Source organism: Tenrec ecaudatus, chromosome 13 (assembly GCF_050624435.1).
Source record: "Tenrec ecaudatus isolate mTenEca1 chromosome 13, mTenEca1.hap1, whole genome shotgun sequence".
Classification (NCBI taxonomy): domain Eukaryota; kingdom Metazoa; phylum Chordata; class Mammalia; order Afrosoricida; family Tenrecidae; genus Tenrec; species Tenrec ecaudatus.
Genome location: NC_134542.1, coordinates 1,396,932 through 1,413,296, shown reverse-complemented (window position 1 = coordinate 1,413,296; position 16,365 = coordinate 1,396,932). Strand labels below are relative to the sequence as shown.

Sequence of the window (16,365 nt, the reverse complement as noted above, 5' to 3'; positions counted from 1 at the left end):
GGAATCCAGGGCGGATGGTCCCTTCAGGACCAGTGCTGTGAGCGCCCCACCAGGCTGAGTCCCTGTTGTTCCAAACATCTGGTCATGTCAGGGGTCAGGACTATAGTCCGTGTCGGAGGTCAGGGTCCCTGGGGTGGCATGGACTCCACATTGGGCTGTGGGCGGAAAGGGTGTTTGTGCAAACCCAGCAACCGACCCCTGGCCAAAGCCCTAGCCATCTGCTGCCTTGAGCATGCAGCTCCTGAACCTGGGCACCCCTCTGCTCTCTCCTTCAGGGGCTTCGGAATGGACGTTTCCGTCTTATTTTAATGGGAATCCAAGCAGTGACATGGAACCAGCACGACCACGGAGACAACGGACCTGGATCGTCTCCTCTGCCTCTTCGAGTCTGGAGAGTGTTTGTGCAGGCAGTTGCCCATCGCATTGTGGTGCCCGGAGGAGGTCAAGTACCCCCCTGCCCCCCAACACACACACACACACACAACTTGACTTGAGGTTGAAAACCTCAATTAGCAGGCAGACAAAGTTAGTTAGAGTCTAATTCACGCTCATCCCCAAATGCTAAAAGAGGGGAGTTGTTCTGCTGAGGAGTAACCGGGGCGCAAGGGCAGGTGGGGTTGTGTCATATGGAGAAATAGGAACCTATAGCATAAAGGGGGTTACAAGCAACACCAGCAATTTCAAAACTAAATGCAATGGGTCAGCCGGTATGGGGTTAACAAAGCAATGACAGTAGGTACGCAGAGGAGGCCACGTGTGAGTCAGCACAGCAAGACTACATTGAGGCTAATGGATCCGGTCCAGGTGCGCTGTTGAAATGGCTCCGTCTGCGTGGCGACTAGGTGAGGGCTGCCTGGGGTTCACTGAGGTGGGTTACTGCAGGGTCCTTGAGCTGCATTCTTATTGTGAAGCTGAAGGATGCTGTGTTATGGATGCAAGTAGATTGTTGGATAGATGCGTATGATCTGCTAGAATCTTCTCCAGGTCTAGGCTGGTTTCAAAGTCTTTAATCCCCCTGGGGTCCAGAGGGAAAGCAACCTTCACGTTAAGTGGGAAGGAGCCTCGGGTGGCTGGGGTCCCTGAATCCAGCTCCCAGGTCAAAGCCACCCCTCCAGTCAGTCTTGTCAGCACAGACGTGTGATGGGGAGAGCAGTTTGCAGGTCTCCAGACTCCTCACTCCCTACCCAGGTCTTCTGTGTCCTTCACCACACCTTAACCCTGTGCCAGCCTGCCCACACGGAGACCACCCCATCGCTGGCCCCACCCAGGGACACTGGGAGCTGAGCATGTGACAGTCTAGGCCTCTGTCTGCCTCCTTCCAGGGGCTCCTGAGACACAGCCTTCCTGTGCGTGTTTGCTTGGCCCTTTCGAGAAGGGCCTGAGCCAGGGTTCTTGCGGCAGCGATTATTTCTGGTCTTTCCCTAGCCAGGAGGAGGCTCTGCGCTATCCCCTCTGACCACAAAGCAGGCAGTGAGCCAGCCGCCTGCGTTCTGGCAGACCGCATTGGAGAGTGGGTCCTGGCGGATGCTCGGCATTCATCTCCATGTTGACCCATGTAAAAGTGGTCCTACATCGACTTTATTTTTTATCTTGTTATTGTGGTTAGTTTTGTTGTCGGTTCAGGGGTGGGGGGGTGTTTCTGCACATAATTTCCAAGAGAGGTGAATCCATAGACAGTAACTGGCTTAGTGATTTCCTGTGGGTCTGGAGGGTGAGGTTTCGGGGGAAATGGGGAGTTAATAACAATGAGTCCAAGGAAGAAGGAAATGTCCTAAAGTTGATTATGCTAATTACGGCCCTGCTCTTAATGGTGATTCATCTATTGACTCGTATGATGTGGGAATTATTTGTGTGCTAATAAAACTGTGTTGTGTTGGTTTTTAAAATTAATCAATTTATTTATTTTAATCATTTTATTAGGGGCTCATACAACTCTTATCAAGTCTATACATACATCAATTGTGTAAAGCACATCTGTAAATTCATTGTCTTCATCATGCTCAAAACATTTGCTCTCCATTTAAGCCCCTGGAATCAGGTCCTTTTTTTTTACCTTCCCTCCCTGCTCTCCCTTCCTCATGAACCCTTGATAATTTATGAATTATTATTTTGTCATATCTTGCCGTGTCCGACGTCTCTCTTCAGCCACTTTTCTGTTGTCCATCCCCCAGGGTGGAGGTCACATGTAGATCCTTTGAATCGGTTCCTTCTTTCCAATCCACTCTCCTTCTACACTCCAGGTATCGCCGCTCCCACCACTGGTCCTGAAGGGACCATCCTCCCTGGATTCCCTGTGTTTCCAGTTCCTAGCTGTATCAGTGTACATCCTCTGGTCTAGCCAGACTTGCAAGGTAGAATTCGGATCATGATAGTGGGGGGCTGAGGAAGCATTTAGGAACTAGAGGAAAGTTGTATTTTTCATCGTTGCTACATCTTACCCTGTCTGGCTCGTCTCCTCCCGGAGACCCCTCTGCAAGGGGATGTCCAGTGGCCTAGAAATGGGCTTTGGGTCTACACCTCGCACTCCCCCCGTCATTTGCTATGGTAAGATTTTTTGTTCTGATGATGCTTGATATCTGATCCCTTTGACAACTTGTGATCACACGGGCTGGTGTGCTTCTTCCATGTGGACTTTGTTGCTTCTGAGCTAGATGGCCGCTTGTTTACCTTCAAGCCTTTAAGACCCCAGACAATAAAACTGTTTAAAAAGGGGGGGAAACCCCATTTATTTACCCCGTGATCAAATCTTGCCCTCTGGCCCCAGGTCAGGCAGGTCCCTGGCAGAGCAGGTCCTGATGGGAGCTGGCCCAGCCCACCCTCGGGAATTTCCAGCACAGCCCTGGTCTTCAGTCTCCTTTCCCATGACTGTGAGAAGAACACGCAGCATCCACCTGGTCTCTGTGAGCTGACATAGGTGACCAGACGATGCGGGCTCTGGGTGCCCACCCTGCCACAGCCGAGTCTCAGAAACACGGCAAGTGTGCCTTCATGCGCCCAGGGGATCTTGCTCTCTTGGGACGGAACCACCAGATGTGCAGGGCGGGGCCTGCCGGGTGACATGATCTTCACCCTCCCTCACACCACGCACCCCCTTACCGGACGGTGGACGTCAGCGTTCTAGGAGAGACTCTTCTCGGCTTTGGGTGGGCAAGGGTTTCTCAGACAGAAATAAAGGGCGTGGACCAGGAGGACTCCTCGATGGGCCGGACGGCCCTGAAATAGGCTTCCTGTTGGTGAGGCGTCCTGGAGAAGAGGCTCCTGGGGTGGTGTGGAAGGCACATCTGTCCTGCAAAGACTCCTCTCAGGATGGAGTCCCAACGCCCCCAGGCCGGCGGGAGCAAAGCCGAATGCTGAGCAGAACGTGGACCAGAGACCCAAGTGAACCTTTCACCAGAGAGAGCATCTGGGTGGCCTGGCCCTGCCTGCTGCCAGTCAGCTGGGGCCCCGCCTCTGCTTAGAGGAGCCTTCAGGCCGTCCCTGCCTGTGCCCGGAAGGTGGCGCTGGGCAGCCAGGAGAGGGGGCAGAAGGGCTGTACCTGGCCCCCACTGCACCAAAAACGTCATAGGAGAGAAGGCAGGACTTGCAAAAGGTCCCCTCTAAGGGGTCTCCCTGGGCAGCGCGGACTTGTGGGCTGCCCATATGGGGATCAGAAGGAGGCAGAGAAGCCAGTAAGGCACCCCTGTTCTCTGCCCCAGGATGGGCTGGAGGCACTGCCTTGACACAGGATGTGCTGCCCCCTGACCCTCTTCCTCCTAGTAAGCTGGTGGGGGCTGGCTCTCACAGGGAGATCCCCTCCCAGCCATGTGTCCTGGGGCCCCAAGGGAGGAGCCAGAGCTCTGGGCGGGCCAGCCCCTCCCAGCCCTTCCCATTCCAGGAAAGGGAAACCAGGCGGCCAGTGCAGGCTTGGAGGGGTGGACCATGCAGGAGGACAGATCCAACGGAGACTCCGATTCGGAGGCCAGCTGCGGGATGACCATCCAGCCCACTGGGAGGACCATTGAAGGCCTGAACTACGAAGCACAATGGCTCCTCTTCCTGGGACACATGGGTTGCTATGGCTTCTGCGCCTTCCACCAGTACCATGAGAAGAAGGGAGATGCAGGATCTCAGAAGAAGCGCTCAGGGGAACACCAGGGGGCAGCCAGAGAGAAGAAGACTGGACAGAAAGGTCAGGGTAAAGGTCACCACAAGATCCGAGACCAGCACCCAGGTGAGTCTCCCGACCAAGAGGCCAGTCTAGACTGGGGTTCAGCAGCTAGAGGGACCATGGGGTGACCCTATGACTCCCTCCTGCCCCAGCCCCTATCACCAGGCTGGCCCTTGACCAACCTCATCTGCCTGAGCCTGCAGCTGACCCCACCCCGTGGTCCTCTCTGCAGGGTACACAGGTCTCATCAACCAGGGTGCCACTTGCTACCTGAACAGCATCCTGCAGTGTTTCCTCTTCACGCAGGAGCTCCGGGACGCTGTCCGCAGGTGGGGCAGCCTCGGGGAGGGGAGAGGAGGGACAGGCAAACGGGCTCTGAGGGGTGGGGGGCTGCAGGACCCCTGGTCCTCAAACATCACCTGGCATATCGGCTTCGGGGCCCCCCAGAGCAGACCCCAGGAGCCCTGTGCCCTAGTGCTTATCTGTTGTGCTGCTGCTAAGCCCACGGTCAGCAGGTTGAAACCACCAGGCAGGGCATTCTACTCCCTAGAGTGAGAGTCTGGGGAACCCCCAGGGACCGCTTCACCCAGTCCTGCAGGGGCGCTGTGAGTGGGCACTGACTCCGGGGCAGGGTGTAAGGGTGGAGCTGAGCATGGCTGCCAGTGGTTTCTCCATCTCTGAAGGGGACGGGGTTAGGATGCTGGGGTGAGTCTGTGTCACCAGGTGGGCTGGACCTCTAGCTGAGAGGGACAGGTCACTTGGGTCTGGCTCCTGCAAACCTCAACTCCCAGCAGGGCCACCAGGTGAGTGGCAGTAGAGAGGGCTCCTCCTCCCTTGCAGGGTCCTCCAGCTCTGCTCTGAGACCCCAGGGCCTGCACTCTCCCCAACCCCCTGCCTAGAGGAGGCCAGGAGCAGTCCCTGGCTGACTGCAGCTGGGTGGACTGGCCCCACAGAGGCAGAGGGTGGCAGTGGCCCCGCAGGGTCTGAGGAGACAGGCCTGGCTGGTGGCCGCCCTGCAGGGACTCTCAGCAGAGCCTGGCCTTGTTTTCTCTCTGGACCCCTGCAGATGTGAGGACCAGGGAGAGTCCAGCCTCATCACACAGCTGTGCAGGCCTGAGGCCCTACAGGAGGCCCAGGGACCTGTGACCACCACCGCCATCACCCGCTGCCTGGGGCTCAGGGATGGTGAGAGCTGACTGGGCAGGACAGGCACCCCAGAGCTGGGGCTGCTCCCCAAAGCCCCTGGGCGCTGCCTGGGCTGCCCTTCACACCACTAGCTCCAGCGCCACCTGTCTGGGCCGGGCAGTCCCACCTGCACCTCGCTGGGGAGGCCACCCTGGGGAGACTGGGACTTGGAGGGGCAGATGATTGGGGGCAGTGGTCAGGGCAATGTCTTAGCCAGGGCTCAGTCCTGTCATGTCTCCTCCGTCTAGCAGTGCACCACCAGGAGGACGCCCTGTTCTTCCACATGCTGTTGACCAGGATGAGTGCTCAGAAGAGGGAGCTGGGGCAGGTGAGGGGCCTGGGAGTGGGGTTGGTTGTAGGGGCTCCCGACCCTCCCCCCACAGTTATGAATGTCCAGGGCCCTTGCTTTCCAGCTGGGAAACAGGATGAGGATTCTGGGTCCCTTCCTGGAGTACAGACGTGCAGAAAGGACCCTCTGAGTGTTAGGGAGCTGTAGTGGACCTCTCCGTGAGGGGAAAAGGGGTCTCACCTGTTGGTGGAATTGTGGGCGCAGCAGTCTGGAACAGATCAGATGACAGGCATAAAGGGGCACTGCAGCAAACTGGGGGCTCTGTGCAGAGTGGGGAAACCAGTTGCCCAGGACAGCAGGCACAGGAAGGGTTTGGGAGACCACCAGCTGGCACAATGTCTCCTGGGACATAACCAGTGGCTATGGACAGGGAGCTGGGAGGCAGACTCTGGGGCAACTCTGGGGGAGAGCCAGAAGGGACAGGAGGCTCAGAGTCCAGCCCCCAGGTGGGCAGTGCATATTGCTTAATGCCAATTGAGAAGGTCCCTTTCAGATGTGGGCAAGGGTCCTGTTGGGGGCACTTGGAGGAGGAAGGAGTGAGCTGGTGTCACAGCGATGGGGACTAGGACAGAGACCCTCAGATCTGGCCTCCTGTGCCCTATTCGCACAGGATTTCTGTAGGGGCTACAGGCTCAGAACATGGGGGTGGGCAGCACAGTGGGCAGGGCCCGAGGTTGGGTGAGCGTCAGAAAACCCTCAGGAATGTGGGGACAGTGCCCCCTCCCTGGGCCCTGCACCCTCGTTGTGGCCACAGTGTCCTGCTGCCCTGACCCAGTGGATGCTCCCTTGCAGCGCTTCCAGATGACCCTGGAGCAAGTCACCCAGTGTCAGCACTATGAGACCAAGACGGGGCTAGAGGGAGCCCGGCTCTTCCTCAGGGTGCCTGCCCCACAGGGACCTGTGGGCACCCCATGTTCCCTGGTAAGGGCACTGTGCTGCCTCTGCCTGACCTCACACACTCCACCTCCCGGGACAATGCTTTCCTCAGGGGACCCAGCCTGGTGTCCCTGCTGCCACAGGGAGAGGCCTTGTGAGTAGACACGGGCCCCTCTGTGGCACCCCCTGAGTAGCCTCAGCTGGGATTTTGGCTTCTGACCAGGTGCCTCATGGGCTCCTCCCCCTGCTGGAGCTGCCCTCTGGTCCCCAGGACAAGGCTGTGGAGGGGCTGGTCCAGGAGGAGTGCTTCATTGGGGACAACCAGTACTTCTGTGACCAGTGTGACCGCAAAGAGGACTCCTGCTCGGTGAGTGCGGCTGGTCCCAGTCAGGGAAGGGCACCCATGGACCCTGCAGGTCAGACTCACAGCTGGCTGCAGGGACACCCAGGGGGAAGGCCCTGCTGGGAGCTGGCCCAGGCCTGCCCTAGGGCAGCTGAGGCTCAGCCCTGGTCCTCATTCCTGGGTGTCCCCTCTAAAGGGGCAGCAGCTGGCAGTGCATCCTGGGCCCTTGCTTAGCCTGGTCCTATGGCTTCCTGAGCTCGGCCTGGGACCAGGGGCTGCGAAGGAGGGGTACTAGAGGTCGGTACCCTCATGCCTCAGGCAGCGGCCTCGGCGCCCTGCACACACTGACCAAACATGTCTGCAGATCCCCAGTGACCACAGACACAGAGCAGTAATAGCGTCCCCCCAGCAAGGACACAAGGGTGTCACAGCCAGTGTCATGTTGGAGAGCAGCCCCTGAGTTCTCAGGGGCTTTGGAGCCCAAGGGGGAGGCATCCAGGGAGCCCCTGCCTTTCTGCACGTTCATGGTGGCTGTCCTGGGGGCTGGGGTTCCTGTAGATGTGCCTCAAGGAAGCAAGCCCTGGGGACGCTCCTTGCACGCTGGTCTGTACCCAGGGCCGGTGATCCTCCATTCCCACCCTCCACAGGGGAGAGACAGCTGCGGGGACCCTGCTGGGCAGGCTGAGAACACTGGGTAGGGGCTGCAGGCACTCAGGGAACCTGGCCCCAGTGGCAGGGGCTGGAGGAGCCAGAGCAGTAGGGCGTCCGCGGGGCGGCTGTGCTGAGGAGCATTGTGCTGACTGTGCAGACACTCTGCCTGCGGAGCCTGCCCCGCGTGCTGGTCATCTTCCTGCAGAGGTGCGCCTTCCACCAGGGTCGCCTCGGGAAGCAGTGGGAATCTGATTGTGGAAAACCCAGTGCGGCGCTGAGGAGGGCCAGTCCCCCAACCCAGGCTCAGGGACAGCAGAGAGGGGAGGGGCAGGGTGTCCCTACACTGCTCCAACATGCCTGAAGGCCACACAAGGAGTGCAAGGGCTGACCTCGCTGAGCTGCGGTCTGTTGTCCTGCCACTGGGGGCGCGCAGTCCCGTGGGCAGGGCCTGAGGTTGGGTGAGCATCAGAAAAACCCCAGGAGCATGGGGGGTGTGTCCCCTCCCTGTGGCCTGCATGCATGAGGTGACCAGAGTGTCCTGACCCCCTCACTCAGTGGACGCACTCTCCAAGCTGTTCCAGATGAGCCTGGAACAAGTCACCCAGTGCCAGGACTGTGAGACCAAGACTCGTCTGGAGGAATCCAGTCTGTTCCTTGGGTTGCCTGACCTACAGGGCCCCATGGTCACTCTGTTCTCCCTGGAAAGGGTCCCCCTGCCACTCCTGTCCTGCCTCATCCACCTGATTCCTGGGACAGTGTTTCGTCCAGGAGTCCCAGCCTGGTGTCCCTGCTGCTACAGGGAGAGGCCTTGTGAGGAGACACGGGCCCCACTGTGGAACCCCCTGAGCAGCCTCAGCTGGGCCTTTGGCCTCTGCTCAGGGACAGCTTGGGTCCCCTCCCCCTGCTGGAGCTGCCCTCTGGTCCCCAGGACAAGGCTGTGGAGGTGCTGGTCCAGGAGGAGTGCTTCACTGGGGACAACCAGTACTTCTGTGAGCAGTGTGACCGCAGAGAGGACTCCTGCTCGGTGAGTGCGGCCGGTCCCAGTCAGAGCAGGACATGCGAGACCACATGACTCAGACTCCCAGCTGTGCGCAAGGGCACCCGGGTGCCAGCACTCTCTGATTTGGACCTCTGGGGGCGTAGTCCATGCCTTGGCATCTCTGGGCTCACCGTACTTCCCACTCAGAGGATGTCTGAGGGACTGGAATGCAGAGTACAAAGATTGCCCTTCCTGGACTCATGGACTGCCCCCTTCTGCTCTGCTCCTTCCAGAAACGTGGGAAGAATAGCCTGTCTGGCTCTCAGGAGGGCAGCTCAGGGGAAGACCAGAAGACGGCCAGACAGAAGACTTGGGAGGAAGATGATGTCAAAGGTCACCACAATGCCAGGGCCCAACACCCAGGTGAGTCTCCCAGACAGGGGCCAGGCTAGACTGGGGTTCAGGAGCTAGAAAGGCCATAGAATGACCCTAGCCCTCCCTCCTGCCCCAGCCCCCATCACCAGGCTGGCCCCTGGCCGACTTCATCTGCCTGAGCCTGCAGCTGACCCCACCCCGTGGTCCTCTCTGCAGGGTACACAGGTCTCATCAACCAGGGTGCCACTTGCTACCTGAACAGCATCCTTCAGTGTCTCTTCTTCACGCAGGAGCTCCGGGACGCTGTCCGCAGGTGGGGCAGCCTCGGGGAGGGGAGAGGAGGGACAGGCAAACGGGCTCTGAGGGGTGGGGGGGCTGCAGGACCCCTGGTCCTCAAACATCACCTGGCATATCGGCTTCGGGGCCCCCCAGAGCAGACCCCAGGAGCCCTGTGCCCTAGTGCTTATCTGTTGTGCTGCTGCTAAGCCCATGGTCAGCAGGTTGAAACCACCAGGCAGGGCATTCTACTATCCTAGAGTGAGAGTCTGGGGAACCCCCAGGGGCCGCTTCACCCAGTCCTGCAGGGGTGCTGTGAGTGGGCACTGACTCCTCCAGGCAGGGAGTGAGGTTGGAGCTGAGTACTGCTGCTGCCTCTAGGTACCAGTGCTCTCTCCAGCTCTGAAGGGGGCAGGTTTAGGACTATGGGGATGAGTCTGTGCCACCAGGTGGGCTGGACCTCTAGCTGAGAGCTGAGAGGGACAGGTCACTTGGGTCTGGCTCCTTCAAACCTCAACTCCCAGCAGGGCCACCAGGTGAGTGGCAGTAGAGAGGGCTCCTCCTCCCTTGCAGGGTCCTCCAGCTCTGCTCTGAGACCCCAGGGCCTGCACTCTCCCCCACCCCCTGCCTAGAAGAGGCCAGGAGCAGTCCCTGGCTGACTGCAGCTGGGTGGCCTGGTCCCACAGAGGCAGAGGGTGGAAGTAGCCCCGCAGGGTCTGAGGAGACAGGCCTGGCTGGTGGCCACCCTGCAGGGACTCTCAGCAGAGCCTGGCCTTGTTTTCTCTCTGGACCCCTGCAGATGCGAGGACCAGGGAGAGTCCAGCCTCATCACACAGCTGCGCAGGCTCTTTGAGGCCCTGCAGGAGGACCAGGGACCTGTGTCCACCACCGCCATCACCCGCTGCCTAGGGCTCAGGGATGGTGAGAGCTGACTGGGCGGGACAGGCACCCCAGAGCTGGGGCTGCTCCCCACAGCCCCTGGTCCCTGCCCGGGCTGCCCTTCTCACCACTAGCTCCAGCACTGCCTGTCTGTGCCCAGCATTCCCACCTGCACCTTGCTGGGGAGGCCACCCTGGGGAGACTGGGACTTGGAGGAGCAGAGGATTGGAGGCAGTGGGCAGGGCAGTGGCTCAGCCAGAACCCTGTCCTGTCCCCATCTCCATCTGGCAGTGCACCGCCAGGAGGACGCCCTGATGTTCTTCCAAATGTTGTTGACCAGGATGACTACTGAGCGGAGGGAGCTGAGGCAGGTGAGGGGCATGGGAATGGGGTGGGCTTCAGGGGCTCCCTTCCCTCCCCCCACAGCCATGAGTGCCCAGGGCCCCTGGTTTTCCAGCTGAGAAATGGGATGCGGTCGCTGGGACCATATTGCAGCATGCGGCATAGGTGCAGGCAGCCGTCTGGAGTAGATCAGATGACAAATGGGAAGAGGGGGCTGAAGTAACACTGGGGAATCTGGGCAGAGTGGGGGAGCCAGGTACCCCCAGGACAACAAGTACAAAAATGAATTGGGAGCCCACAAGCCACCCCAGCGTCTCTAGGGACAGAACCATTGGCCCTGCCTAGACAGGAAGCTGGGAGGTAGACCCAGGGCAGCCCCTGAGGGAGGGATAAAAGAGACAAGAGACTCAGATTTCAGCCCCCAGGTGGGCAGCGGGCATTGCTTAAGGCCAGGTGAGAAGGTCCCTTCACATGTGGGCTAGGGGGCTCAATGGGGCACTTAGAGGAGGGATGAGGGAGATGTTGCCACAGTGATGGGGCCAGGCCAGAGACCCGCTGATCTGGGCTCCGGAGCCCTGTTCCCAAAGGGCTTTGCTGAGGCTGCAGCCTCAGGCTATGGGGGTAGGCAGCCGAGTGGGCAGGGCCTGAGGTTGGGTGAGCATCAGAAAACCCTCAGGAATGTGGGGAGAGTGCCCCCTCCCTGTGGCCCTGCACCCACGTTGTGGCCACAGTGTCCTGCTGCCCACAATCAGTGGACGCTCCCTCTCAGCTCTTCCAGATGACCCTGGAGCAAGTCACCCAGTGCCAGGGCTGTGAGACCAAGACGGGGCTGGAGGAAACCCGGCTCTTCCTTGTGGTGCCTGTCCCGCAGGGAACCTCGGGTACCTCATGTTCCCTGGTAAGGGCCACCCTGCCGCTCCTGGCCTGACTCACACACGCCACATCCCGGGACAATGCTTCTCCCAGGTGTCCCAGCCTGGTGCCCCTGCTGCCACAGGCAGAGGTCACATGAGGAGACACGGGCCCTGCTGTGGCACCCCATGAGTAGCCTCAGCTGAGCCTTTGGCTTCTGCCCAGGGGCCTCATGGGCTCCTCCCCCTGCTGGAGCTGCCCTCTGGTCCCCAGGACAAGGCTGTGGAGGGGCTGTTCCAGGAGGAGTGGTTCACTGGGGACAACCAGTACTTCTGTGAGCAGTGTGACCACAAAGAGGACTCCTGCTCGGTGAGTGCGGCCGGTCCCAGTCAGAGCAGGACCCAGCCTGTCCGACTCACAGCTGCAGCAGGGGCGCCCGGGTGCCTGCAGTGTCTGACCCGGACCCCAGAGGGAGCAGTCAGGGCTGGGGCAGGCCCTGCTGGAAGCTGGCAGAGCCCTGTGATAGGGCAGCTCAGGCTCATTCCTGGGTGTCCCCTCTAAAGGGGCAGCAGCTGGCAGTGCATCCTGGACCCTTGCTCAGCCTGGCCCCATGGCTACCTGAACTTGGCCGGGGACCAGGGGCTGCGAAGGAGGGGTACTAGAGGTCGGTACCCTCATGCCTCAGGCAGAGGCCTCGGCGCCCTGCACACCCTGATCAAACATGTCTACAGATCCTCACTGAACACAGACACAGAGCAGTACTAGGGTCCCCCCAGAAGAGACACGAGGGTGTCACAGCCAGTGTCAGGTTGGAGAGCAGCCCCCGAGTTCTCAGGTGCTTTGGAGCCCGAGGGGGAGGCATCCAGGGAGCCCCCTGCCTTTCTGCACGTTCATGGTGGCTGTCCTGGGGTCTGGGGTTCCTGTAGATGCCCCTCAAGGAAGCAAGCCCTGGGGACGCTCCTTGCACCCTGGTCTGTACCCAGGGCTAGCGATCCTCCATTCCCACCCTTCCCAGGGGAGAGGCAGCTGCGGGGACCCTGCCAGGCAGGCTGAGGACACTGGGTAGGGGCTGCAGGCACTCAGGGAACCTGGCCTCAGTGGCAGGGGGCTGGAGGAGCCAGAGCAGCAGGGCATCCATGGAGCGGCTGTGCTGAGGAGCACTGTGCTGACTGTGCAGACACTCTGCCTGCGGAGCCTGCCGCGCGTGCTGGTCATCTTCCTGCAGAGGTGCGCCTTCTACCAGGGTCGCCTCAGGAAGCAGTGGGACCCCGTAGCTGTGCCGGACACGCTGAGCCTACCGTTTCAAGTAAGACGGGGTCCTGGGACTGCACATGCCTTCTCTGCCCGGCTGCCTCCTGACCAGGGCCCTGGCCCAGCTCAAGCGTAGGAGCCGGCCTGGCAGCCCCTGTCCCCTAGGCACTCCTCTCCCTCAGCAGCCATGAGGGATGGATGGGGAGGGAGAACATTTTCAATCTGATTGTGGAAAACCCAGTGCGGAGGCGCTGAAGAGATCCAGTCCCCCAGCCCAGGCTCAGGGACATCAGAGAAGGGAGGGGCAGGGTGTCCCTACACTGCTCCAACATGCCCGAAGGCCACACACGGAGCACAAGGGCTGACCTCGCTGAGCTGGGGTCTCTTGTGACCCACCTGCTCACTGGTGGCCTCTGGCCCCACATGACCCAGCCCTACAGGTCAGGGAGGGCCGGGCTCCAGAGAAGAGGCTCTGGTCCCTCTGAGTCAGGTGCAGGCTCAGCGGGAACCTCAGTTGGGGTCTGGGGCTCTTTCCATCGTTGTTGGTCATCCTTCCTCTGATGAAAAGTCTGCAGTAGCTCCCGGGATGCACTGTCCCCTCTATCCCACCCTCTTAGTGTTCTGTTTCCTTCTCTCTGGGGTTCAGCAGCGGGATCATAATGTAACCAGAGTGGGCTTGTCTTGAATTTCCTGGGGGCTGCAATGTGGGTGGTTCTTGAGTTTCTGCTTCAGGTCGGCCTTTCTGAAATTTCCAATGTTTGTAATTGTCCCATAGGTGTCTGACCCTCTTCTAGCTGTCTCTCTCTCTCTCTCTCTCTCTCTCTCTCTCTCTCTCTCTCTCTCTCTCTCTCTCTCTCTCTCTCTCTCTCCCCCCCCCCCCCAAATCTGGATATTGTGGACTGAGCTGACTGTGAGTCACTGGTGCTTTCTGTTGCTCTGTCTGTTGTGCTCTTAGATCCGTCCAGTAGATTCGGTCTCACATATGATATTTCTCAGAACTTCACTTGTTCTCGGTCCAGGTTTCCCTGTCCTTGCTGACATGCCCCCTAATCAGGCCTCAGAGCCTCCTGCTCTTACACATTTAACATGTGCACGATAGGTCTTTGAAGTCCTGGTCTCCGACATCGGCATCACGTATGGGGCTACTTCTTGGCAGGTTTCCACCCCTTGTCATTTGAGTTACATGTTCCAACTCTCAAGAGCCGTTTTCGGCATTCAGCGGTGAGGTGGGAATGTGCAGTGGACACAGCAGGAGAGATTGTGTGCGCTCTGTGAGCAGAAGAGGCTCTCTCTCAGGAGGCTGGGCGCAGCTGACATTCCATGCGATGAGGAGTAGGAAGTCCCAGACAGGACTGTCGCTTCAGTGAGCTGATCTCTTCTCTGTTTGTAGTGTCTCCAGACTGAAGTGCTTATCACAGATGTGGAGGCAAAGCAGCAAACCTGAAATATCCCACTCTTTTTCTCTCTCTTTCCCACCCTCTGCTCATCCCCAGGGACAACCTGTGATCTGTCACCTGAAGGGGCCTGAAGCAGGAACTGTGCTTCTGGGTGCAGGGCAGGCAGAGGAGGGGCCTGGTGGTGGAGGATGAAGGCAGCGGTGTCCCTTAGTCTCCCACCAACTCACAGGCTTGGGGCTTAGAGCTTGTGGCTCTCTCTCCAGGACAAGAAGTCCTATGACCTCTTTGCCGTCTGTCACCATTTCGGGGATGTCACAGGAGGGCATTACGTGGCAGACATAAAGCCTTCCGAGGACCATCGCTGGTACAGGTTTTCAGATCACAGTGTGGAGGTAAGCGCGCACTGTGACCCACACCGGCTGTGCTGGCCTAAGCTGTTCAGGCAGCAATGCTGGCACAGGCCGACTGCACAAATATCCCTTCCAGGGCATCCCCCAGCATGGCCATGAGGTGCTGTGTGGTGCACAACTGCCTGAAGCTCTCGGGCCCGGGTGCTCAATCCCAGCTGTGCCCTCAGCTGGCTGTGCGGTGTCGGGCAAGCCCAACGGACTCTGAGTTCCTCCTTTGGAAGGGGTTTATTCCCAAATTCACCCCACATTGAGGGTGCCTTGTGGGTGTAGGTAGACATTGCATGCAGATGTTGGGAATTAAGGGGTCTCAGTGTGCAAGGCACCCAGCCAGTTTCCTCAGACTCAGACAGACCTGCAGACCCTCCAGGCTCAGAGTGAGCCCACCAGGTAGGGGCAGGGGAGGGAGAATCTGTTGAACTGGGAGCTGAGGGCATCCAGGTGCTGGAGGACACGGCCTGGGAAGACTGGGGAGTGTCCCTGCAGGTGCGGAGTCTCCGGGTGCGGCCTGTGCCAGGGACGGAGCAGCCAGTGAGCTGGGTGCACACGGGCAGCCCTGTGCTCACTGAGGAGTGTGTGTGCCCCATCCACTCCCTTCCCCACATTATGCCTGGGTGAAAGTGGCACTGCCCATTAGTGAGTCCCCATGAGCCTGAGCCTGCCTTGCTTCCTGTGAGCCAGTGCATGCCATGCTCGCTGGCTACTAAGCTCCTGACTCTGACATACAGCACTGGGAGCCCCGCAGCCCCACCAGCGCTAAGGAGGAAGTCAACAGTGGTCCTTTCTGGGTGCCCTCACCCCACAACCCAAGGTGTATATGCATAGGTTGTCGGGGGACCCTTACTCCTTGAACATTCTCCAGAGAGGGAATAGGACCCCACATTCCTAGTGGGGATCTTGAGCACTGCAGTGCAGGTCCCCATTACACTCAGCTATTCTTCTCCTGGGAATCCCAAGAGAAGCCCCCTGAAGTATGAGAAGACCGTGCCAAACCCTGTGTGACCCAAGTAAGGGCCATCCTGCCCTTCTTATATCCCTGCAAGTGTCCCCACATGGCCTGCATCTGGGAGAGGAGGTGCCTGACCCCTCAGCAGAGCATTCTTCTCCAGCCCCTCCTCCTCCTTTGTTTCAGCTCACCACACACCCTGCTGAGAGCAGGTAGGTCCAACCTGTGTTCCTGGGACTCTTGGGGGTGGGGCTGAGCAGCCAGAGACCAGCATCCACATGCTCCTTGGTAGAGAGTGCATAGTGGGGGTCCCGACTTAAGACCAAGTGAAGGGTGCCTGGGGGCAGGACCAGATTGGTCACCTGGTTCACCCCTGGGGGGCGAGCAGAGGGTCTTCCCAGCCCAGGTCATCCTCTGAGCCAACACTGCACCTGCAGGCACAAGACTCCCCTGTTTGGGGCAAGAGGTTCGCTAAGGACCCCTGGGTCGAGACCACTGTCCTGCCGGCTCCCAACATGTCCCAGCCATTTGACCAAATGCTCATGACCCCACCCTCTTCCTTGCCCCACTTGTTTCTCCTGGTTTCCCCAGAACCGCATATATGCTGATGTACCACCAGAAGGATTGCCGTGTCTTGCCACAGTCACTGGGTCCACTTCCCAATGAGCTGGACCCACATGAAGCCCTCAATGCAGTGCCTGAGTGTGAGCCTGGGACACTGGGAGAGCCTCTCTGGGAGAATGTCAACTTTTTCTGAGTCAGAAAGTCACTAACTGAAGATAAGAGATGCTACACAAATAAACAAGCTAAACTAGGACGATGTCATCCTGAGTCTCTTTCCTGGGTCTCTGATGCCCCTCCTCTAGGGCCCTCCATGAGGATAAACTTGTCCAAGGACAGTGAAATGTCCTGGGATCCACCTGCCTGGGGATACCTTCAAGGACCCCTTATCGTCTGATGTTCCTGTCAGCCTCCTGCCAGGCTTCCCAGGGGACGCTGTGGCAACCAGGCCAGGGGGACATGGCAGTCTGGGGTGAGACAACCTTTCACAGATGAGGCTGACAGACCCCACTTCCCACCGTGTTCCGTCCCTCTGGGTGGGGAACTGCT

The 16,365-nt window shown here is 59.3% G+C and overlaps 1 protein-coding gene across 7 annotated transcripts; it reads left to right on the top strand.

Annotated features, from left to right (window-relative positions):
* The first annotated feature begins 2,923 nt into the window (after positions 1-2,923).
* LOC142423853 (uncharacterized) lies at positions 2,924-16,066 on the top strand. 7 transcript variants are annotated; one of them, XM_075528967.1, is made up of 17 exons: positions 2,926-4,210; positions 4,380-4,476; positions 5,214-5,332; positions 5,584-5,660; positions 6,474-6,602; positions 6,781-6,924; positions 8,480-8,575; positions 8,824-8,953; positions 9,122-9,218; positions 9,981-10,102; positions 10,352-10,431; positions 11,172-11,300; positions 11,528-11,623; positions 12,432-12,560; positions 14,166-14,294; positions 15,442-15,467; positions 15,847-16,066. In XM_075528967.1, the coding sequence occupies exons 1-17, from the start codon at positions 3,802-3,804 to the stop codon at positions 16,010-16,012; spliced, it is 2,175 nt and encodes a 724-aa protein (XP_075385082.1). In that variant the 5' UTR covers positions 2,926-3,801; the 3' UTR covers positions 16,013-16,066. The 7 variants fall into 7 exon arrangements, with proteins under 7 accessions (XP_075385083.1, XP_075385088.1, XP_075385086.1 ...); XM_075528966.1 differs by having other exon boundaries at positions 5,581-5,660; XM_075528968.1 differs by lacking the exon at positions 8,480-8,575 and having other exon boundaries at positions 2,924-4,210; positions 5,581-5,660.
* The last annotated feature ends 299 nt before the right edge of the window (positions 16,067-16,365 follow it).